Here is a 22,587-nt window from a genome sequence, read left to right as displayed (position 1 = left end):
CCGTCCGCTGCCCCTCCTGCCCCACCGCCCTCACCATCCAGGTCTTCCCTTGGACTGTCGGATGAGCCTGGGTCCACCAAAGGCCCCTGCCCTCAGTCCACTGGTTCCTGGGCCACTCTGCCACGATTCCTTTCAGAGGGTGGCTTTTTCATTTTCTATCTCCCCATCATGTAAGGCTGCATCTGTCTTGCTCACCCCCAGATCCTAGCATCTGGCACAGAGCAGAGTTAACAAATACTGTCGAAAGGAAGGTCGGGAGGCTCTGGAGAGCACTGAGGGGTCTCCCTGGGCCAAAGGCAATGAATGATTTTTTTTTTTTTAAATAAAGACACTTTATTTACAGATAGTACAAAATAAACCACAGGACAAACTACTATGCTGCTATGCAGGGGGAGGGATGCCCCCCACAAGAACCCTCCTCCCCATCCCGGAATAACTTATGTAAAAAATTAAAAAGGCCCTAGGAGGAGGGAGGGGCAGGGCTGGAAGCACCTTTGCTGATTGGGAATTGGGGCCAGCAGTCCTCAGCCTTCTTGTTCCAGGGCCTGGTAGACCCTGGCTTGCTCCCTTCCAAGTCTGGGCCTAGCAAGGAGGGGACAGGCTGCAAGGACAGTTGGTGGCTGTTGCAGAGGCTCCTGGGCCAAGGACCCTGACTTCTGACTCTGAAGGGCTGGAGTCAGTGGGAGAGTGGCTTGGGGGCGGGCATGGGACTGGCCTTATTGCAGTGCTCTAGCTGACTTCCTCCCAGCCCTGGATGCAGATCTGCACCGGGTCCCAGGGAGCAGCTGTGTCGGGACAGGAATGCGGGGTCCTCAAAGCGACGATGTTGTTGAATCTACCACCTCCCGGCCGTTGCAAACGGTGGGGACAAACTGGGAGCCAGACCCTAGGAAAGGAAGCCAGAGATTGGGGCCAATCCAAGGCCCTTTGTCCTTCCCGGAGAACGGGCAGCAGAGGAGGCAGGAGTGTGGAGGGAGGCTTCCTCCTCTGTCACCCCTCCCTCTCCTGGCCAGCCTCATCTCAGGAACCCTCTGCCTCCAGCCAAAGAATCCCAGCAACCCAAGGAGTGGGCCCCCTGGTGGAAGAGCTGAGGCAGACCAAGGACTGCTCGGGGTGAACGCTGACCTTGGGCAAGGCTGGAGCTGGCCCTGGTGGTGGCGCTGCTGAACCGGCTGGTGGGTGTGCGGTGGCTAACCACGTTCTTCTGCGGCTGGAAAAGGATGATGTGAAGCTTGGGCGCAAAGAGACAGCCGAGCACCACCGAGCCGCTGAGGCTGACTGACACGCACATGGTGGTGGTCTGTACCTGGGATGGGGGAAGTCAAGGATGAGTCTGGCCCCAGGACCCATGCCCGAGCTGGGGGGGGTTGCCAGGAGGCGGGGGGGTGGGTAAGCATCCAATGCTGGGCCTTGGTCCATTCACCAAGCACCAAAGGATTTCTAGGAAAGTGGGCACAGTCCCAGCGTCAGCCTGTGGACCACCTTCCCGGGGAGATGAAAATTCCAGCTGAGGGGGTGAACATGCAGGGGTGCAGGGGCATGTGTGTGCACTGGAGTGTGTGTGCTGGTGTGTGTGTGTGTCTCTCCATGCATATGTGTGCAGGTGTGTGTGTGTGTGTAGGAGTGTGCGCGTAGGAACCTGTGTGCACGCGTGGGTACTGTGTGCGTGTCCAGGTTGGTCCTTAACCACCTAGGATTGGCATGCAAATGCAAATCATATGCAAATGCAGGCTGAGTCAGAGCAGATTCCCTCCCCAGCGCTGGCCTCCACCAACCAGGCAGGTGGCCCAGCAGGTGCAACAGCAGCCAAGCCCAGCAGCCCTGGCCCCCAGCACTGCCCACCATACCTCTGTCCTGGGGGAAAGGGCCTTTGCAGGGGCTCTTGTCTTGATTTTCCTGCTCCTTTAATTGTTAAGATTGTCAGTTCAGACCCTGCTCTACACTCCCAAGCTGAATGACCTTAGGCAAGGGATTGAACCTCCCTGAGTCTCCGTTTCTTCGTCTGTAAAATGGGGAGAGCCACGGAGTTTACTCCAGCATCATGAGGACTCACCAAGATGATCCTCCTATTGTTCAGAGCTCAGCTCACCTGTCACCTCCTCCAAGAGGCCTTCCCTGACCACCCCATCTGAAGCAGCCATTGCCCCCTTGAAGCTGGGGAGACCTACTGAGACACTCAGTGCCAGTTGGAACTTTGCCTGCAAGCCACCAATTGGGGTAGAGTTTCCACCTGCTTGCTCCTTCCTCAGCCCTCCATCCCAGATCTGCTGCCGCTCTGGGCTTCACCCTCTCTGCCTTCCCTGATCCAGGGGGCACCAGGCCACACTGCACAGCTCTGAGGGGCTTCAGAGCATTGTGCCCTCTGGGGCTGCATGGTCTGATAGTCCTGCTATTTCCATTCCCTCTTTCCTTACTCTCACCTCTGCCCACTTTCCACCATTTGTGCCTCACCTCCTCAGTGAGGGGGGTCAATGCACACCCTCTGCTCCAGTCAGCCTCTGTACTGGCTGCCCCCCACTATCTTCCCCATCCAACCTATTCAAACCTCCCTGTCCTGCAGAGCCCAGTTCAAGGACTCCTCTTCCAAGAAGCCCTCCAGGATTCTCTCTGCATGTGTGTGCGCGTGCATGCGTGCGCACACACACACCCACACACACACCCCATATACACACCTTCCTCTTGCCTGCTCTTACTAGGACATTTGTCAACCTAAACAAGTCAGCAACATTTCCTGACTTAGTTCTTTAGTTGATGCCCTGATTGCCCACCCACTGGACTGGTTCTCCCCTTCTGCAGCCAGCCCCTCAGGGGAGTAGGGAGGCTCATTTAGGCATATATGAGCACACACATCTCCTCGAGCTTAGAGGGTGACATCCGAGTCCCAAAATCTGAGCTCTAACTCCTCCACTTCCTTGGCCATTGCCTAAGGCCCCACTCAACCTTCCTACCTCCCCCTGGGGTCCAGTCCCAACTGGGTCACCGTAAGCTGTGTGCCCCTGGGTGAGCATTTAGCCTCTTTGGAGCCTCAGAATGATCAGAAGAGTAAACAAGAGACTGGGAAACAGAAGGTCCAGTGCTGCCCCACCCCCCACGGCCGCTCGTTGCCAGTAGCTTACCCGGTAATCACTGGAAGTGACATAGAAGATGGGCAGGAAGGCCAGCCAGATGATGCAAGTGGTGTACATGGTAAAGCCTATGAACTTGGCCTCGTTGAAGTTCTCGGGGCACTTGCGGGTCTTGAAGGCATAGAGCGTGCAGAGTGCGATGAGGAGCACGTTGTAGGCGAGTGAGCCCAGCATGCTTGCATCTCTATGGTTGCAGCGCAATGTCACCACCTCCCGCCGCTCTGGGGCTGTCTCCTTGCCCGTGCCCGGTGCCTCCACCACCAGCCAGGCGGCCACAATGAGCAGCTGGCCCGAGATAAGCGCCAGGCAGATGGCCACCTGCGAGGCCGGGCTGATGAAGCGTGGCCGCTGGGCTCCCTCCCGGGCCCCGCCGAAGATGCGTGCAATGCGGTTGGTCTTGGTGAGCAGGGCTGAGTAGCAGACAGAGAAGGCGGTGCCCAAACCAAGGCGCCGTAAGGTGCACACCACTGTGGACGGCTTGGCAATGAAGACGAAGGTCATGCAGTAGCAGAGGAAGACACCGCCCAGCAGGATGTAGCAGAGCTCCCGGCCCGAGGCCTTGACCACTGGCGTGGCATTGTGCCGCACAAAGACCCCCAGCACAAAGAGGGTGGCCAAGGCTCCCAGGCAGGCGATGGTGACGGGTCCCACGGCCCAGGCATCGCCCCAGCGGATGTACTCCTGGGGCAGCTCGAAGCAGCCAGTTAGGCTGGCGTTGGGCCAGTAGCCCAGGCCACAGTCAGCGCACGTGAACTCGTCCAGCCGGTACTCGTACGGCTGGCATGGGATACACAGCCAGCAGCAGACCTCTCCCGGCTGCACGCTCTTCACCTCATTCTGGAGACAGGGCTCACTGCAGCGAGAGGCTGGCAGGGGGCCGGCCGAGGGTGAGGCCCACGGGATAAGGCTGGTGTCCAGGGTCAGGCCTTCTGCCCAGTAGCCCACCTTCTGATAGCGGTAGCGCCCACTGCCTGCCCGCAGATACGTGAAGATATTGTAGCGTCCAATGCCATCACCAAAGCGGTCAAAGCGAACCTCACTCTGCGTGTCAGCCGGGCGGAAGGGGGCTGGAGTTGGGGAGGAAAGAGAAGGTGGAATTGGTGGGTAATCTTGATGTGACCTCAACCGTCACCCTACATGGAACCCAAACCCCAGACCTGAGGCCAATCCTTGTTCTTCCAAGCCTCACCCCAACACTAAAGCTGGCCTTCCCCCGAACAGCCATTTTTCTAAATGAGAAACTACCACAAATCTCAACTCTAAACCCCAAATAAAATCGCAACCTCAAAGCCCAGGCATCTCCACAAAACTAATGCCCATACCAACCCCCAACCATGACTCCCCAAAACCTAGCCTTATACATAGTCTCCAATACCTTCCAATCCAGACCCCAACCTTATCACAATACACACCACAGCCCTCTCCCCAGACTTAATATGGACTCCCTCACAGCGGAACTCAGCCTCAGGTCCAGTCCTGGCCCCACTTAATCTTCCCAATAATAAGCCAGCCCCTCTAGTCCTAATACTGACCCCACTGCTAGCTGAACCCCAACATCAGTGATCACCTCTAACCACTGATGTTCTCCAGGATGTGCTCAGCGGGCAGCTCATGAGACTCTTTCATTCCCCATCTCCCCTTGCCCAGGAACCTCACATCTCCCAGCCAAGCTCAGGAAGAAGCAGGACCCATGTCATCCCACATCCCAGTGAGAAGTTGGGGTTCACACTAGCAGATGATGTGTTTAAGGGCCCATGGTGAATGGTGCAGCCTGGAGGCTGGCCTGCTCCTTCCAGCCAGCCTCAAAGTCCTCAGCATCCAACTCGAGCCCTCCCATATATCCCACCCGGCCCAGCGGGCTGAATGGAGCCTTGCTCTAACAGCAACCTGAGGCACCTGAACCAATCCCAACCTCTCCTCCAGTTTCCCACAACTCCGAATGTCAATTTCATTGGAATTATTATTTGTCTTAACCCTGGGCCACTAGGTTTTGGGAGCCCCGACCCTCCCCCACTGCACCCACAGTGATGCTCCCCACAGCATAGTGACAATTCTGAGGCATTTATCGTTCATAAAGCTGGAATGCTGATTAAAATAAGTTTTGTGTTTAAGGGCCCATGGTGAATGGTGCAGCTTCAGGGTGGGGCTTCAGGGTGGCTCATCAGCTAAGCATCTGTTGATTTTGGCCCAGGTCATGATCTCAGGTCGTGAGAGCCAGCCCCGCATCAGGCTCCGTGCTCAGTAGGGAGGCTGCTTCTCTCCCTCTCTCTCTGCCCCCACTCATGTGCACTTTCTCTCTCTAAAATAATTAAATAAATATATTTTTAAAAGTCTATAGGGGCACCTGGATGGCTAAGTCGGTTGAGCATCTGTCTGGCTCAGGTCGTGGTCCTGGGGTCCTGGGATCATGGCTCCCTGCTCAGTGAGGACCCTGCTTTGCCCTCTTCCCCTCCTCCCACTTGTGTACTCATTCGCTCTCAAATAAATAAATTAAATATTAATAAATGTCTATAAAAACAAATTTTGGTGGAGACTGTGGCCACCTTAAAAAAAATCAGGTCAAAGAATAGAATTTTCCCAGAAAATGGAGTGTCCCCTGATGCTCACTCTCAACCCACCCTTATTCTGACTCTCACTGTTTACCTGCCCGAGAATGGGCTTGAGGCCCCCCAGTGCCTGCTCCCTGCATGATAAAGAGGCAGGGGAGAAAAAGAGAACAAGACCCAAGCAGGAACTAGAGACCCTCAAAGTGTAGGACCAGGCCAGAAAGAGGAACCCCAGTCCCGGCTCCGGTGGGAGTGCCCTCTGTCTAGCCATCCTTGTCCTGGCTATGCCGGCCCCTGGGGGGCTCCCTGACTTGCTATAGGTTACATTCTCTTAGCCAGTTAATGGAACCTGAGGGCCCGTCCCTCTCACCCTGCAAAGGGCAAGAGCCTGGTAGCCACTGGCCAGCCCCATTACCATCAAACTTGACGTTCAGCACAAAGTCCTTGTAGAGGCGGCGCCCGTTGACAGGCCGCATGGCATCGCAGAGCTGGGTGGTGTTGGGGCAGAGGGATCGGTGCATGTTGTGCAGAGCGTGGGCCATGGCATAAACCGCATTGACCACGAACATGATCTTGGACTCTTGCTCAAAAGGCACCGCCCGCAGCGAGTGGGCGGCGCAATCTCGCTGCCGAAAGCTGCAGTGGAACCTCTGCTCCCAGAACTCCCGGAACCAGGGGTTCCGGCTATTGTTCCAGGGGTCCAGGCTCTGGAAGTAGGAGGCAAAGTCGCTGATGGGATAAGAGGCCAGCTCGATAGTGATGGCGCCCTCAGCGGCCCCCTCGCTGCCGGCCACCACGCTCTCCAGTGCCCCCCAGCCATCGCTGGCCACCCAGGTGAAGCTGGCATTGAGGCGCTGGGTGGCCGCGAGGAGCTCCCGTGCATCCTCGGAACGGGTGAACAGGACAGCCACGCGGGCGCTGGGCTTCTGCAGCAGGGCTCGCACCACACCCTCAAAGGCCGCGCGGCTCATGGCACGGCCCACCTTCTCCGAGGTGGCCACGCAGATGTTGCGGGCACGGGCCTCTAGCTCAAAGGCTTCGATGCCTGTCTCGCCATAGTCGCCCTCAGAAGCTACAGTGGACACATAGGTCCAGTTGAAGAAGCGGAGGATCTCAGCCATGGCCTTGGCTTGGAAGAAGTCGGGGGGCACTGTGCGGGCAAAGTAGTCATAGCGGGACTTGTCGCTCAGCTTGGCACTGGTGGAGGCATAGCTGATCTGTGGAATCTGAAACAGCCGCAGGAGGTTGGCCACCTGGGGGAGGGGGCAGAGCCAGCAAGGATCAGAGATCAGATCAAACTCAGACAGATGTGCTCTTCACAGCTACTTGACCTTGGGATCAAGTGTCTATGTAGTCAGCCTTGCCATCTCCCTCACCCCAAAAACCTCTATCCTGTCTTGATATGTCTTCCCTTGGAGGCGGGGGCAGGGAGTTTTCCACCCCTTCCCAAGGGCTAGGAGAGAGAGGACCTAGGGCTGAGGCACCAGGCTCCTGAGCCACATGAGAACCCCTCTACTGTCCCCCTTCAGATGCTTAGCAGTAGCAAAAGTAGGGAGGCAAGAGAATCCTGAAACGGGGAAGAGGCTGGCACTTGGCTGCACATGGCAGGGGCGGGGGACACTAGCTGGCATATGGGATGCTCAAGGCTCTTAGGTTCTCTACCTATCTGGAAAAGCTATCCCTTCTCCAGAGTCCATCCTCATGGAATGATGGAGAAAGAGGGAAAAGGCTTCCCCAAGAAAGAAGGCCCAGATCTGTGGGCCCTATGGGCCTGAGAGGCCAGGAGTTGGTCTCCTTTGGACGGGTGAGCTCAAAATAAATAAGGCTTCCTGCTTACCACTGTCTGCCTGGGCCCTGCCCCCAAGAGTGGGTTCCAGACAAGGACCTGGTGTGTTGGGTAGGTGAGAGCAGGACAAAGCCCAGTTTCCATGGCAGGGAGTTAGGTCCTGTCTTTGCATCTGGGCATAGGCCATTACTGTGACAGTCTCAGTGCCCTCTCCTCTTGTACCTTCTGCCTCTATGGCCCTGGGAACTTTAGCAAACCTCCCTGAGCCTCAGTTTCTCATTCATGCCTGACAAGGTTGCTGAGCAGATAAAAATGAGAATGCCTGTGAGGCCACAGTGCCTGACATATGGAAGATGAGAGGGATCTGGGCAGGAGGCAGGAATGAGGAGGAATGATGAACAGGCAGGTGCAGCCTAAGGATGAAGGGCTGAGCCTTGTTTTGACTCAGACAAGGAAAAAGCAAACCGATGTTGAAGTGTGGGCCCCACTACAGGAGGCAGACAGCTTGGGGTGGGAGGAAGGTAACTGAGCTCCTGGAGATGATGCATGGAGCCCTAGAGAACTATGGAGAGGATGGGTGCTAGGAAAGCATCCCCAAGGCCCCTGAAGACATCAGGTGGGAGGTGGCAGATGTGTGTGCTGGCCAGCCACACCTGTCCAAGCTGCTACCGGCCACCTCCTGTTAGCTGGGACTAGCAGAACTGGTAATTCGCTGACTGTGGTAGGGGGATGAGCAGGCGTCCCTGATCCCAGGCCAGAAGCTACCTCCATGGTTCAGACTCCTGCCTCATTTCTCCTGAATAAGGATTCCAGGTCAGGGGTCCCGGCCCTGCCTCTGATTGCAGTGCCCTCAGCTGGCCTCCTAAAAGAAGCTAAAGTACCGGCCGAGGCCCTCCTTGCAAATCCCGACTCTGATCCCAGTTCTGGCCTCATCTGGCAGCCCATTCTGGGCACCAGGCAGGTAAGGGTCCACCTACGAAGCGGGACCCGGTCCGGGAGGGGGAGGATCCCACCCGGGCTAAAGCAGCCAGGTATGCCCAGGTGTATCAGCTGGGCCAGTACCCTCTGCTTATCTCTCATGAGAAAGCAGGAAGAGGGAGGGTCCCTCACCTTGCCATCCCTTCAAATCCTGGACACCCTGAAGACTCTAGGGGACCCTCCCCCTGCCACACACATTTGGCTTCTCTTCCTCTGGGGTCCCTACCTGTTTCTCTTCCCTGGGCTGCTCCTGGCTTCTATCTTCCACCCCTTTCTAGCCCATGGAGAGATGATCTGACAGAGCTGGAGATCCTTGGGCAAGAGCCCGAGGGGAATGTCTCCACTTTGCCAGCACCTGTCTCTCTTCAAGCCTCAGTTTCCCCATTTATAAAACAGGGTACTAGTAACAGCAGCTACTTCTGAGCATGCCTCTGATACATGCTTTGCATGTAAATTTCTACCACAACCCTAAGAGTGGCAAGCATTCTGAGTCCTGTTAGTCTCTAAGGAGGAAATGGAGGCACAGAAAGGAGAAATAATGTCCAGAGTCACATAGTGTATAGGGAAGCCAGGGTTCAAACCTGGAGTTCTGACTCAAGAGGCCTGGCTACTAAGCTTCCCAGGGCTGTTTAACCTCAGGGGTGTGTGTGTGTGTGTGTGTGTGTGTGTGTGTGTGTGTGTGAAGGATAGAACCGGGCTGTTTTCCTTATACAATCTCTAAAAATCAAGCCCCATTATGTGACAGGGGCACTTTCTTAGTATTCGACAAAAAGCTACTCAAAGGAAAAGCTCCTAGCCCCTTTTCCAATGCATGGCAGCCTGGTGCCCCTGCTCAAAGGGAATTCTGGGCCCCGCCTCCAGATTCCCTCCCTAGCCCCTAGGTGGGCAGCCTCCACGTACCTGGATGGAGACATCACTGTAGGAGCCGCCAATGACACCAGTGATGGCAGTGGGAGCATCACCGTGGGTGGCATAAGAGCCGTCAGGGCAGATGTGGTGTGAGCCGTCGGCACCACGGCTAAGCGACGCACGCACGAAGTCGAGTGCCTGCTCCAGGGCGTGTGTGTCCTTGGAGCAGCTGTCGAGGATGTGCGCACCTAGACGCACACCCGGGAGCAGGTGTGGGTCACGGTTGATGCGGTCCAATGCAAAAAGCATGGCCTCCAGGCGCTGGATCCCTCGATGCTCATTGACAGGCCCACACTCCTCTGCTGGGCCACCCTTCTGGTGTACCGGGAACAGCCCACCCAGGACCAGATCCCCCTCCAGGGTCAGCACCTTCTTGGTGGGGCCCTCAGCCACAGCGCCCCAAAGCAGCAGCAGTGCCAGAAGCCCAAGCAGTGATCCCATAGTCCCAAAGGGGATGGATGTGTCCAGCAGACCTGGGCCTCCAGGGGATGAGGGTAGAAGCAGCAAAGGCAAAGAAAGGAGGAAACAGGGACCAGGAAAGGACAGGCAGGAAGAGAATTAAGAAGGGGCCCAGCTCCTGCAGAGAAAGAGACAGACAAACAGGGAGAAGTGGAACCCGAAGAGTAGCTACCTTTCTGACTCTGCCTTCCCCAATTCCCTTCCCTTGGAACTTTTTTCTAGGGATCCAGGGATACATAGTATCACAAACTAGGCTGAGAAGCTCACAGACACCCCTTGGCCTGTTTCTCAGCTTTGCCCTGATCTGGGTCTATAGATAGGCTCTGTGTCCATTGCATACTCAGCATAAAGGGAGGGAGGCAGAGAGTAGAGGACTAGACAGAAGTCAGGAGACCCCAACCAACACCAATCCTGTTATGAATGAAAGAATTCCCAAGACCTTGCACAAACTTCCCAGGACTCCTAAGTCTATGCCTTTGCAGCAGGGGCCAGGGTAGAGTATAAACTTAGGGGTCTAGTCCCTATCCTGAGCCTTGCATTTCCAGAGATGGGCCACTGTGGCTGAAACCCACCAGGGAAGAGGGAAGGAAAAGTCTCCAAAGGGTAGTTTCCAACTCCTAGAGGGACCCAAGCCCAGGTAAGCACCCAAGGGTCCTAGCCCCTAGTTCTTAAAAATCCATAGAGCCGGGGCGCCTGGGTGGCTCTGCCTTTGGCTCAGGTCATGATCTCAGGGTCCTGGGATCAAGCCCCACTTCGGGTTCTCTGCTCAGCAGGGAGCCTGCTTCCTCCTCTCTCTCTCTCTGCCTGAGTCTCTGCCTACTTGTGATCTCTGTCTGTCAAATAAATAAATAAAATCTTTAACAACAACAACAAAAAATCCATAGAGCCCCCTGTGGAAGTAATAGAGACTCTAGGCTGTGGGAATTTGACAGCAAGGTGGAGAGGTTGGCCCCAGGGAGGGACACTGAAGTGGCCATAGATCTTAGATCATAGATCAATAGGGAAAGCAGATCAGATGTGAGCATACATGTGCCCAGGGACAGGGGCAGTTCATATGGTCAGAATTTGAAAAACAGTGCTCAAGGTGAGACTTTTGGACACCTTAGCTCTGCATAGAATGCTGTTTGAGACTTTATGCCCCTGTGTTTTCTTCAGCTCAGATCCAAGCAGAGAAAGTCACCATCTCTAATCTCCCTATCCTCATCCTCTCCCCATCCTGTCCACCCTGGCCCTAGCCCTCAGGGACTCCTCCTTCCCTCTTCCATTCTCCGCTTTGTTTGTATCTCAGCTATGCTCCCAGATGCCAACCCACATAGGCTCTCACAATCATGTAGGCTTGGGAAGGCTAGGAGAAGGAAACTGAGGCTGAAGAAGGCCTCTTCTTCTGAAGATGGCCACTAGTTCAAGGACCCCGTGTCCTGGCCACAGAGACTGGGATTCTGCACTTTGCCCCTCAGCAACTCAGGGTTAATCTTCCCCCTCATGCCATGGCAGGGAGACTTGGATCCTGCGGGTACCCAGAAAGAAGCAGCTCAACCAGGCAACCAGGAGAGAGAGGCAAGCATGAAGACCAGGACAGATGGGGAAGGGACCCAGATGGGGGCTGAGGCCCAAACTGGTCAAGACCACAAGTCTCCCACAGGGGCAGCCAGGACCAAAATCCGGACAGGGACAATACCCTGAAGGGAGACGGAACCCCAGAGGGGAGCAGCCAGGGGGCCTGGGCAATGAAATCCGGGCAGGGAGTGATTGAACCCCAGAGGCTGACACAAAGACAGAGGCACAGAAAGACAGACCAAAGGATGAAAGGAGAGGAGGAACGAAAGAACGTGATGCAGGGTGTGCGTTCTCTGGGGAAGAAAGGCAGGATGCCTGGGGCGGTCTTCCCGCTTCCAGGAGCTCCCGGCAGCACTGTCTGGACGCCCCGACCCGGGAGCCCCAGAACTCGAGGGCCCCGCGGGTCTCCGGGACATGGGGTCAGGATCGATAAGGTTGGCTACGGCCGCGGCACCACGGGCTTACCCTACCTGGCGTGCCCGACTCCGGCGCGGAGAAACGGAGAGGAGCCGGGGGCGCAGGGTTCCAGCTCTCGCTCGCTGGCTTGCTCCCTCGCTCGGCAGCTCTGCGCTCTCCGCCCGCCCGCTCGCCCGGCCGCTTTCAATCGCGGCCCGCCCCGCCCCTGGCCCCGGCCCGCCCCCAGCCCCTCCCCCGTTCCTCCCCACTCTGGATCTCCCGCTCCCAACCCGGCCTCCGCCTCCCTCCAGACTCCTGCACCGCTCCTTGCCCTGTGCCTCCGGCTCCTGGTTCTTCGCGGGGCTTCCGTCCCGGAGCTGTCCACCGCGTGGTGCTGAATCCTCGGGCGCTCCCGCTCTGCGCCGGAGCAGGTGCCTATCAGCCCCCTCTACCCCTCGGCCAGAATGCATGCAGCCCACAGAGCAGCGGGCACGGGACACGGGGCTACAAAGGTCACTGAGCCCCAGGAGGTGCACGCAGTGTTATGGGGTCCCATCTTTGAGAGCAGAGGGGCTAGCCTTAGGGTTGCAAGGTGCCATTGGGAGATAGGGAAGGGGGCATGTGGGAGATAGGTAGCTTAGCCTGCTGCGACAAGTCTGCCCCTGTCCTCACATCCATTCTCTCAATCCACAGACTGCAGCTCAGTCCACATGCCAGGCTTGGGGTGGGGGCATGTGTCTTTGGCCCCATGTGAGAGCGGGGCCTGAGTCACTAGGAGGAAGAGATGGGGGGTGGGTGGTCAGAGGATGGGGCCTCCTCTTCCTGCAGATGACCTTTAAAGCTGCTACCCAACCATCCCCCCCACACACACACACCCAGCCCTGACCTCCTCTCCCACCAACCTCACTAATCCTCACCCTCACATACAAAGGGCATTTATGGCTAAGATATATCAACCTGGAGAGTATGGGGGATGCTGCAGGGCCAGAGACTAGGGTCAACCCTAAGGGACATGCTGGGGCTGGCAGGGGGATCTGGGAGGGCAGGGGGGTGGAGAAGAGGCTCCTGAAACTAGCTGCTGCGTAGGAGGGAATGGGAGCTGGAGCCCAAGCAGAGGGAGGACAGCTCTGAGAAGATGCTCTTGACTCTTCTTCCCTCCTGCAGCAGAATGGAGGACGCCCCGGGTAGAAGATGGTGGATACACTGCAGCATCTGCTTGTGCTGAAGGGTCTGGAGAGGGGCCTGCACCTGGGTTTAGCCCCAGAGCCTGCACACACACTAGGTGCCAAGGCGCACAACATCCCCGCATATGCTCCCAGGCGCTGCCCTTTCTTCCACAGGTGTCACTAGAGGCAAAGCTAGCGCAGACACATGCTAATGAGCACATGCCAAGCCCAGGTCCCTCTGGCACATACATCTAATATGCGTGTCGCAGTTAGGGGGGAAGGGTATTACCAAGGAAGGACAGGCTTTGTCCCTGGACACAGAAACCTGATGCCCCACTGCACTGGGAAAAGCACAGCTGTGAAACACCAAACCCAAACAAACCCAAACCCCACTGCTAATGGGAGGTGAGGTGACAGCAGGATGAGGGTTCAGGGTTGTCAGACAAGGCTGGAGACACAGATACACTGTCTTCCAGCTCTGGCTAGTTCAAAGCAACTGCTACCTGGTGTCGGTGAGTGAGGAGCTGGGCCCTTGGAACAGAGGGGCTGGTAGCAGCAGGGTGCTGAGGGAAGAGGAGCCACACAGCAACCCCAGCCCTCTCACTGAGGTGGCCTCACAGAAGACCTCAGGGCTTTGGACCAGCACCAGTTCTGGAGGCGCACTCTGCAGCCCACGGTGAGGGGCTAAGCAGCCCTGTTGCAGCACCCGGACCTGCCCCCAGCCATGCGGCCACGACTTCCAACTGTGTGCACAAAGACACCCAGCCTTACAGAGCTGTGCATACGCACACGGCCGCACACACAGAAGCACATGCAACCTCACACATAGCTGTGCACACAGACGCAGCAATAACACATAAATTTCCATGCAGACACACAACTGTATTCATGGACACACAGTCCCATACACAGAGCCATACATACGGACATGTCTACACACAGATAGTTAAACTCACACACACGGCTGAACTGACCTACCGCTTTACATGTGGACACACGGAAAAGCACACGGCCTTACACATGAACACAGAGCGGTACAGCTGTACACAGACACATAGCTACACACAGATAGCTGCGTATGGACAAAGCCCCCAGAGTGACGCTCCTGACCAGCCAGTCTCGCAGCCCTGGTAGCAGTGGCCCATACAGTTAGCACCATTCCGGGCACATCATCACGTAGCCGTCCACAGGAACGCAGCCATACCCAGCCCCAACCACATCCTAATGCCTGCTGGGGCACAGCTTGCCAGGGCCACCGCAAGCAGACACAGCCATGGTTACACACACAGAACCAAAGGCCCATGTGCACGTATGTGCATGTATTCACACAGGTACAGACATGGGCAGGCACAGCGGGGATGGCCTCACCTGCTGAGCAGACACCAGCATGAGTGCAGGCACACTCAAGCTACAGACACTAAGGCATCCCTTGGAAGCAAAGGCAGGCTCTGTGAGCTCCCCACTCCCAAGCCCTGAAGGGCACCCCATGCTTGGTTCTCATTCCCCCTGACCTGCTCTGCCTGTTTCCCAGCAGCCTGGGGGAGCCTCTGGGGCTGCTGCAATGAAGGAACAGCTGTAACCCAGGGCCACAGAGCTGGGAGTGGGGGGCCTTCAATACCCCTTTCCTCCTCTCAGCCCAGAGTCCCTTGCCATACTTCCTCCTCTCCTCGGGCTGGGGTGCTCCTGCCCACTCCGTCTATCTGCACAGGGCTCCTCGAGGTGAACACAAACACACACACACACAAATGCACAGCCCAGGTCCAGGGGAAACGAGAAAACCATCCGCTTTATTCTGAGTCCTGGAAGCTCCAAAGTGAATCTGAAAAAACACGTCAGAGGGGCAGGAGCCCCGGGGTCTGGGTGCAGAACACAGTCCTTGGCTCCTTTAGCCCTGGGAGCCGAGAGGCCGGTAAGAAGGCTTAGCGAGAGCCTGGGGCAGTGGAAATCAGGTCCCCCCTGGGACCCCTGGCCCCAGCCTGGGCCTGAGAGGTGAAGGAGGAAGAGGGCTGGAGAGTCTGCTCAGTTCCTTAGCAAATGCACCCCAGGAGGATGCGGGCCTAGGGTTACTCCTCACCCTTCTCGGGAGTACTAGGTTCCCGTGGCCACTTGGAAGTCCCCAGGGGCTCAGCTTCAGGGCTCAGCCTTGGCTCCCCCAGGGGTCCCTCGCCTTCCAGGTCCAGCTCCTCAAAGGATGAGCCACTGGCGCCTGATTCGCTATAGCTGTGCTCACTGCGGGTGTCACCGTCGTCCCAGCCACGGCTGCTCACCCCAGGGGACAGTGTGGCAGCTGAAGTCTCCCGGCTGCCAGGACCCACCTCCAGGCTCACAGAACTCGTGTCACTCATCGTATCAGCTCCTGGGCCAGGAAAAGGGAGCACATGTTAGCTAGGACCCCCATCCCATCCTCCAGGGAGAGGACAGACAACCTCCACTTGCTCGGGAACCAGCATGCACAGTGTGCTCATGAGTAATAAAGTGGGCCCTACCTCAAGAGGCTCATTCCAGCTGCCCTCTGCCCTCTGCCCTGGCCAGAGCTGCACTGACAGGGCAAAGGGAGGGATGGAGGGAGAGAGGACAGCATTCTGTGCACTCCTCTCCCTCCCCTTGAATTAGCCTCACAACTCCCTGCGCTCCCACAAAGCCTGCTGCCCCCCCACCCCCCAAGAGTCCATTAAGGACCACTCAGCCCTGAGGTGGAGAGCTAAGGGTAGAACAAAGAGATTCAAGTAATGTCCCCTCCTCCACATCCCATTTCAGGCTTGGAGAAAGGTTTGTCCAAGGCCAGTGTGCCCATAAGGCATGAGGATGGGAGAATGGACCAGAAGGCCTACTCTCTTGTCCCCTCCCCCATGCAGAGCTCCCCAGGGAACAGCCACATCCAGGAAGGCAGCTGGCCTCAGCCTCTGGCCCCACTGAGCCCTAGTTTGAGGCGGCAGCTAGGGCATAGAGAAGTGGGATAGAGAAGTCTGGAGAAACCAGTTGCAAGGAAGGAGGATACTAGGATAAAGCATTTTAAGGGCTTTCTTCCCCTATGGCTGGGCCACCCGAGGGGAGCCCTTAATTATCCCCAACCATTACTGCTGGTTCCTGAGCCACAAAGCAACAGAAGGGGACCATGAGCACTGTGCTGGCAGCTGGAGAACCCTGAGACAGGGCTGAGGGTCTAGATCCCTCCCAGTATGTTCCTCCCACCCCTAACACATCCTCCAGGCAAGTAGACACTTCATTTGCCCTGTTCAGGAGCAACCCCTCAACTCACCTCCCCAGATCAGAAGTACTAACAACAGTTGGGGGAGTGGGGTAGGGAGAGGAAGGGACAAAGAGCTCAGGCCCACTGTGTAGGAATCCAGATTGAGAGAAGGCTGATGTGCACCCCCTTCTGTGTGAGAGGGAGAGGGGCAGCTGTCAAACATCACAGAGGTGAGGGGTGGGCCAATTTCCCCAGATCCTGTCTCCATGGTGATGCAACCCTGAGCCAGGAGCAGCTGGGAACTGCTTGCTTTTGGACTTGGCCTGGAACTTCCACTGTGCCTCAGATGGGGACTAAAATAAGGGTGGGGGGTTTTGGGGGTCTGCTCCTTCAGTTCCCTTGGCCCTAAGAAGATATCCCTTGGGCCTACTGGCAGAGGTGAGGTAGGCTCTGGAAGTGCTAGCCTACTGGCCCAGGGCCCTCTTCTTGCTGGGGCCCTAGTCATGGTTCCCAGAATAGAGGCATCCAAAAATGAGCTTGGGCTATATCCTGAGTTATGGGTGGTTCCTTCTGACTTTAGGGCATGACTCCAGCCCCTTATTCACTCCTTCAGTGGGGATAATCAGTGCTCCAGAGGCTGCAGGCCTGAAAGAAGCAAATGAAATGGGGATCCCAGGCCCCATTAAACTGTCATGTTCCACCAGCCCACCTACCCAATGGCTCTCTTGGGACCTGGATATGGGAACGTGCTGCTTGCCAGGAGGCTGACTCCTCCCTGTCCCAGCTTCTGGGCTAGGAACAGTCAGAGGATGGAGCCCAGGGATGGCCCTTCAGGTTGGGGCCCAGGATGCTCAGATGAGGCCAGCCCATGGGGGGGATATGTGGACACCTCTGGCAAATGAGTCCAAGGCAAGGAAGTGGCATCCCTCCAGCCCCACCATGGTCTGCACCAGAAGAACTTCCAGAGTCTTGGGCCCCTGTCCCAGGACAGAAAAGGCCAGGCAAGGAAGGGCAGAACCTAAGTCTTTAGGGCTGCCAGGGCAGAGAATGAAGCTGCCACCTTCACCCCAGTCCCTCCCTCCTCCACTGCCCACAGCCAGTGCAAGAGATCAAATATTCATTGCCTCTCTGGAGCTAAATAATACATCAATGTAATAACAGGCATAAGGCTGCTAATCACCCCCTTTCACCTCCTAGCCCAAGCGGGGGCCCCAGTGGGGAGGCAGTCAGGGGCACGCCAAGCTCTGGGCAGCCAGGCACCCAGCACACATTGCTGTGCAAATGGCATGCACCTGGCAGGCACATACTCAGAGTCCGCCCTGGGTGTCAGGGCAGATTCTGTCAGAGGTGGGCCGACTCCACGACCCCCCTGCCCAGCAGGGAGTGGGTGGGCAGGCTAGTGAGGAAGACAGGCCAAGGCACTGGGGGTGTGGGAGCCACGCTGCAGCCAGCTGTAGTGGGTGCCAAGCAGTTCTTCAATACCCCTGGCAGGCAGTGTTTGGGAGAAAGCTGGGTGGGTGGGCTGAGGACGGGAGTGTAGACAGCAGAGGGAGGTCGAAAGAAGGTCAAGACACTCCGCCTTCCTGCCCTAGAGACTGCCTGGGCCTGCTGACCTTGTGCCATGTCTTGTGCTCACAGTAGGCGCACTGAAGAATGTCTGCCGGGCATTACCAGGCGGGTGGGAACAGTGCCCCACGGAGGTAATTAAACAGATGAAGTTAACTGTGTTGGACACGGCCTCTAGGGAGTGGTGACTGCCTCTCAGTACCCTTACCCCCCGCCACAACATATGCCTTTCTAGGATGACCTTGGTTATTGAAGATTGGCTAGACAGAGGAAGTCTCCCAAAGAAGGAGGGATAGCCGCTCTCCTCCCAGCTATCCACTGGGGGGAGTGTACCACTCCCACAGGTCACGGACCTCCATCACCACACAAGGCTCCAGCAGTGCAGACTAGGGCTGGGCCCCTTGGGATGTTACCAGCAGGCCCTCTTGCTCCTGGGGACAACCTGGCAGGGAGGTGGGTTGAAAGCCAGCAAATTACCAGCTGGCCTGGACCTGGAGGACGAAGGCTAGCTCTGGTGGAAGGGGCAAGGGGCTGATCTCCTGGCCCCCCTCGGCGTGCTCTCTGGTTGTTCTTCAGCCGGGAGAAAGCAGCTGCCTCTGGGTAGGGCTCCGTACTGGGAACACCCTGTTCTCTCCTCTCTACCTTCCAGATCCAGGGCCAATCTTACTTTCTGATGAGCCCCACCCAAGTGATGCCTTTCCTGAATAGCCCCATCCCCAGGGTCCCATGAGCATCTGTTTCCAAAGGTACTTCTCGTGGCATCTGCAGGGTCTTTGTATCTGTACTGCCAGGGCTAACATGTGTGAACCCAATCTGCATGGATCCATGTATCTAGAAATAGGCAATTCTCATGTGGGTTGTGGGGTGGGCAGGTTTCCTTCCTCCACCTCTGCCAAGCTTCGTCTGGACACCCACAGTGGATAGGCTCCACGCACGCAGGGCCCCACCCTCCATACCTGTGCCATCCATCTGGGTGTCACTGGCCTCCGCAGGCCCCCGGCTTTTCCGCTCTGTCTCCTTCACCTCAGGCACATAGAAGTCTCCCTGCCGTGCCAGTGGGCACATGAAATAGATCTGGTCTTGCTGGTAGATCTCCAGCCGAGGGTGGGCACACAGCTTCCGCTCCTTGTCAGAAAGGGGCAGAAGGTGAAATGAACCCTACAGGGCTTCTGACCCACCCACCCCTAAAAGGCCCTAGGAACTATCTATTGTTCACTCCCTCCCAGAGGGCTGGCTCCGCCTCTTGCATCGATCTCCCCCAAGTACCAAACCCCTGCTGAGGGAGGCACACACAGAGCACCCTAAGGGCAGGGCCCCAAACTCCAGGAGGCAATGATCTAAGGACCCAGAAGTCCTTGGGACAACACCCTGGGACAGGTGCTACTAGAATCCAGGGGCCTGGAACTGCCCCCGGCACCACTAAACCAACCTATCCATACCTCTGACCAAAAGGCTGTTCCAGAAAGCACTAGTCTCAAGTAGCCATGATGCTTAGCTTCCGACTATCCCAGGGACAGGGACCCCAGTGACTAAGGCCCCAGGCACCCAAGCCCAGCCAAGCCAAGTTCTGACCTGCTAGACTTCCCATCTCAGCATCCCCTGGCTGTGACCTCCTCTCCACCCTGGACAGTGTTGACTGACCCCGATATCTCAGGAAAGGCCAGGGCCCCTGATCCTTAGGCCTCCGGCCCCTGCCCTCACAGACATATTACTGACGGACCATGGACAGGGGCTCCAGGCCAGTGAAACCCTTCTTTCACTCCCATTCTTTCCTAGTTCAGGTCTAAGCCAACCTCATGGACTATCGCATGTGCTTGGTTCCCTGCCTTCTGGCACCTGCCCAGAGTTTCGGCCAAGGAGGAAGAGGCAGATCCTAGGCTAGAGGGGTAGGCAGGACAAGTAGAACCAGCAGTGGACATTATCCCAACTCCCCAGCTGGCTGAAATACCAGTTTATAGGGCCCCGAGTCCTGAGACAGGCACTCCCCTCTGCCTGGCCACAGCCTGAAGTGTCCCTCTGCCAGTGTGTATGGAATGGCGCACAGACACATGCCAGAGCTGCACCAAGGCAGGCGGGAACAATCAGGACAGGGGTCAAGAGCACGCTGCTCCCCAGCCTGCCCCCCTTTCCTGCAATGGAGTGCAATTATCCACTAGGATGACTATGAGGCCCCTGCCCCGTTGCTGCTCAGCCACCAACCTTCACAACACGACTATTTATAGCACCGGCCTGGCGCTCACCACGAGCTCTGAAATGAGCCTTCCACTTAGCAGTAATGAAAGACTTAGCACCTGGTAGGGAGAAGCCACTCTAGGACTCCACTTGTCCACCTGCCTGGCCAACATTAGAGCTGAGGACCCCTTCCAATTAAAGCAGAGAAGAAGGGTACAAAATGAACCCCTCTGGCAAAGACAAGAAGAAAGGTGAGCCTGATGGTTTATGAGTCAGGGTATTCAGCAGCCACTGGGGGACAGGGTATGTCTAGGAGCCCACAGGGAAGGTGGGTGGCCTGCCCAAAGTCTGGCTGCAGCTCAGCTAGCCAGACCGCATGGGTAACCCAAGCAAGGCCCTGCACCCGAAGTCTCAATGTGCTCAAACACAGAGAGGGACACCCCAACCCTGACATCCCAGGATCAGTGAAGGAAATTCATTTAATACTTTTTTAAAAAAAGATTTTATTTACTTATTTGACAGAGAGATCACAAGTAGTCAGAGAGGTGGTGTTGTGGGGGGGAGCAGGCTCCCCGTTGAGCAGAGAGCCTGATGCAGGGCTCGATCCCAGGACCCTGAGATCATGACCTGAGCCGAAGGCAGAGCCCAACCCATTGAGCCACCCAGGTGCCCCTATTTTTAATACTTTGAGTCCAGTTTTTGTTTTTTTGGGGTTTTTTTGCCAACCTGGGTGTTTTTCATGCCACCTCACAAATCCACATGCCCAGCTCCTCCCATCTCTGCACACACTGACAGCTGTCTCTGCTTCTCCAGCTGCCCACACACTCACCTGGCCCTGGTCCTCGGGAGGCTGAACAAGAACACAATGTCAGGAAGCAGGAGCTACCAGGCTCTGGAGCTTCCCTACTGCCAGCACCTGGGAATGAGCATCTGCCAAACCTGAGCTCCACTCAGTGAACTGAGCCATGTCACCAAGCCCAGGGTCAGGGGGTTCCCGGAAGAAGGTACAGGCCCTTACCCAGTAGCTAGAGGAAAGAAAAATACCCCCAAACCTAATCAGGGCATGGCTTTCACCAACACGCCCATGCCCTCTCTGGGCATTTAACAGTCCAGAGGAAATTTGCTAAGCGGTCATCAAGCTGGTAGCCTGTCTCTCAAGGGCTGTAGATATTTGGCTTTGGGGATGCTCCCAGGAAGCAGAACCTGTGACCACCAAGAAATTCCAGGGATAGTGGAACCCTACCCCAACCCTTATCAACACTCAAGCCACCTCCCTAAAGCTTCCCTTCTGGAAGTAACAGGGATAATAGGATAATGCCCTCTAGGCTGGGCATCAGGGTGGGCAGGACCAGGCAGCCACCCTTACCACCTGCTCTGCCAGCCCCCTCATTGGCAGGCGGGAGGCAGCTCTGTCGCTGCTCTGCACAGCTGCCCCCTCCGGAGAGCCCGGCTCTGAAGTTGCCTGGCTGTGGACAGCCCCGTTGTCATGGAAACTGCATCCTCCATCCTTGCCGTCGCCTTCATCTCAAAGCCATTGGGGAGAACAGAGGAACAGGGGAGACAGAGGAGAGAGAGAAAACTGGCCTGGCTACACAGCCCTTCCTTCCCTGCCTAGCTCTCCCTCCTTGCAGCATCCCACACAGGGAGTGCCAGCTGCCCAAGCCTGCCCCCAGGCCCCTGCAGGAGCAGCCTCCCACCCAAGCCCAGCCTCGTCCTACCCCTACCACCTGGGGGCCCAGGCCCTCCCCAGTGGAGGGAAGCATGGAGCTAATTAAAAATCTCATTGACAGCTTAGCCTCGAATCATTTTAACACATGCCGGGTCCTGTCAAAATTCAGACTCAGGGGCAAAGGAGAGGAGCAGGAAGAAGGCAGAGGTGCAAACCTCCAACTTAGGCCCCTAGGCAAGAAAGGGGTTTATAGCTGTCTGTGCGGCCTCTCCTCAAGATCGCCCCCCCCATCCCTGTTCTGCCCTAGAGCAATAATGAGCCCACCTGGGACTGGGGCAGGGGAGGAGGGACAGGACTAGCCATAAGCCCTGTCCCTAAGTGACAAGGCATAGGACAAGACCTTTCCCTCCCAGCCAGGTACAGACTCTAAGGGAAGAGAGGGTAACCATGGACCAGCTCTCAGGTCCTCGGTACACAGCAGGAGCTGTGACCTGTGCCTCATGTCGATGAGCTGATAAATATTGGAAAATCATTGGAGGAAGGCAAGACCAGCTGCTTCTCCCTCAGCTAGCCCCAGGGAGCCCTTGGAGAACAGACTGCCAAGGGCCAAGGACACCAAGTCAATGCAACGCTGGGCTGGTACTGCTGGGGAAAGGGGTGTGGATGGGCCTGGCATCCTTCCAGCCCTGGGGATACCCCCTCCCACAGCCCAGACAGCCAGACACTCCAGGAAGCATCACCAGGATAGGGGAACCTGCTCTGGCCACTGAAGCTACTGGCCATCTAATGAAGCCACAACCCACAGCAACTCACTCTTGCACAGAATCAAGGGGACCACAAGGTCTCTCTCCAAGGAAGGAGAGATGCAGACATCCACAATGCTCCCCACCTAACAGGAAGAAGTCACCGTGCTACGGTGCCAGCAGCGACTGCTAGAAGAGGGATTCAGGAGCTCTAATCCCTCAGACACATCTCCAAAACTTGCTCTCCACAGCAGAAACAAGATGGGGACTCGGAACACCACCCACAATGCAGGGATTTCCAGGGGACCTCAGTCTGCAGCACCTT

General features: G+C 56.8%; 2 protein-coding genes across 10 annotated transcripts in view; both read right to left on the bottom strand.

Annotated features, from left to right (window-relative positions):
* Positions 1–387: 387 nt before the first annotated feature.
* Positions 388–11,979, bottom strand: GRM2 (glutamate metabotropic receptor 2). Of its 4 annotated transcripts, XM_032868192.1 has the most exons (6): positions 11,831–11,979; positions 9,336–9,921; positions 6,087–6,924; positions 3,117–4,192; positions 1,126–1,306; positions 388–886 (listed from the first exon to the last, which is right to left on the bottom strand). In XM_032868192.1, exons 2-6 carry the CDS (start codon positions 9,783–9,785, stop codon positions 813–815), a joined length of 2,619 nt encoding a protein of 872 aa, XP_032724083.1. In that variant the 5' UTR covers positions 9,786–9,921; positions 11,831–11,979; the 3' UTR covers positions 388–812. The 4 variants fall into 4 exon arrangements, 3 of the variants coding, with proteins under 3 accessions (XP_032724083.1, XP_032724082.1, XP_032724084.1); XM_032868191.1 differs by lacking the exon at positions 11,831–11,979 and having other exon boundaries at positions 9,336–10,489; XR_004383913.1 differs by lacking the exons at positions 388–886; positions 11,831–11,979 and adding an exon at positions 1,848–2,002 and having other exon boundaries at positions 1,196–1,306; positions 9,336–10,489.
* A 2,702-nt stretch (positions 11,980–14,681) lies between these two features.
* Positions 14,682–22,587, bottom strand: part of TEX264 (testis expressed 264, ER-phagy receptor) — a 30,417-nt gene continuing 22,511 nt past the window's right edge. For all 6 annotated transcript variants that reach the window (XM_032868190.1, XM_032868185.1, XM_032868189.1 and 3 more), the window contains 2 exons: positions 18,635–18,803; positions 14,682–15,278 (listed from right to left, as the gene is read on the bottom strand). In XM_032868190.1, coding sequence (XP_032724081.1) covers positions 14,986–15,278; positions 18,635–18,743 — 402 coding nt within the window. In that variant the 5' untranslated portion in view covers positions 18,744–18,803 and the 3' untranslated portion in view covers positions 14,682–14,985. The remainder of the gene's footprint in view (positions 15,279–18,634; positions 18,804–22,587) is intronic.

The sequence above is a fragment of the Lontra canadensis genome, unplaced genomic scaffold, assembly GCF_010015895.1.
Source record: "Lontra canadensis isolate GAN:19392208 unplaced genomic scaffold, GSC_riverotter_1.0 scaffold35, whole genome shotgun sequence".
Taxonomy (NCBI): Eukaryota; Metazoa; Chordata; class Mammalia; order Carnivora; family Mustelidae; genus Lontra; species Lontra canadensis.
This window is presented reverse-complemented; position numbering and strand designations above follow the sequence as displayed.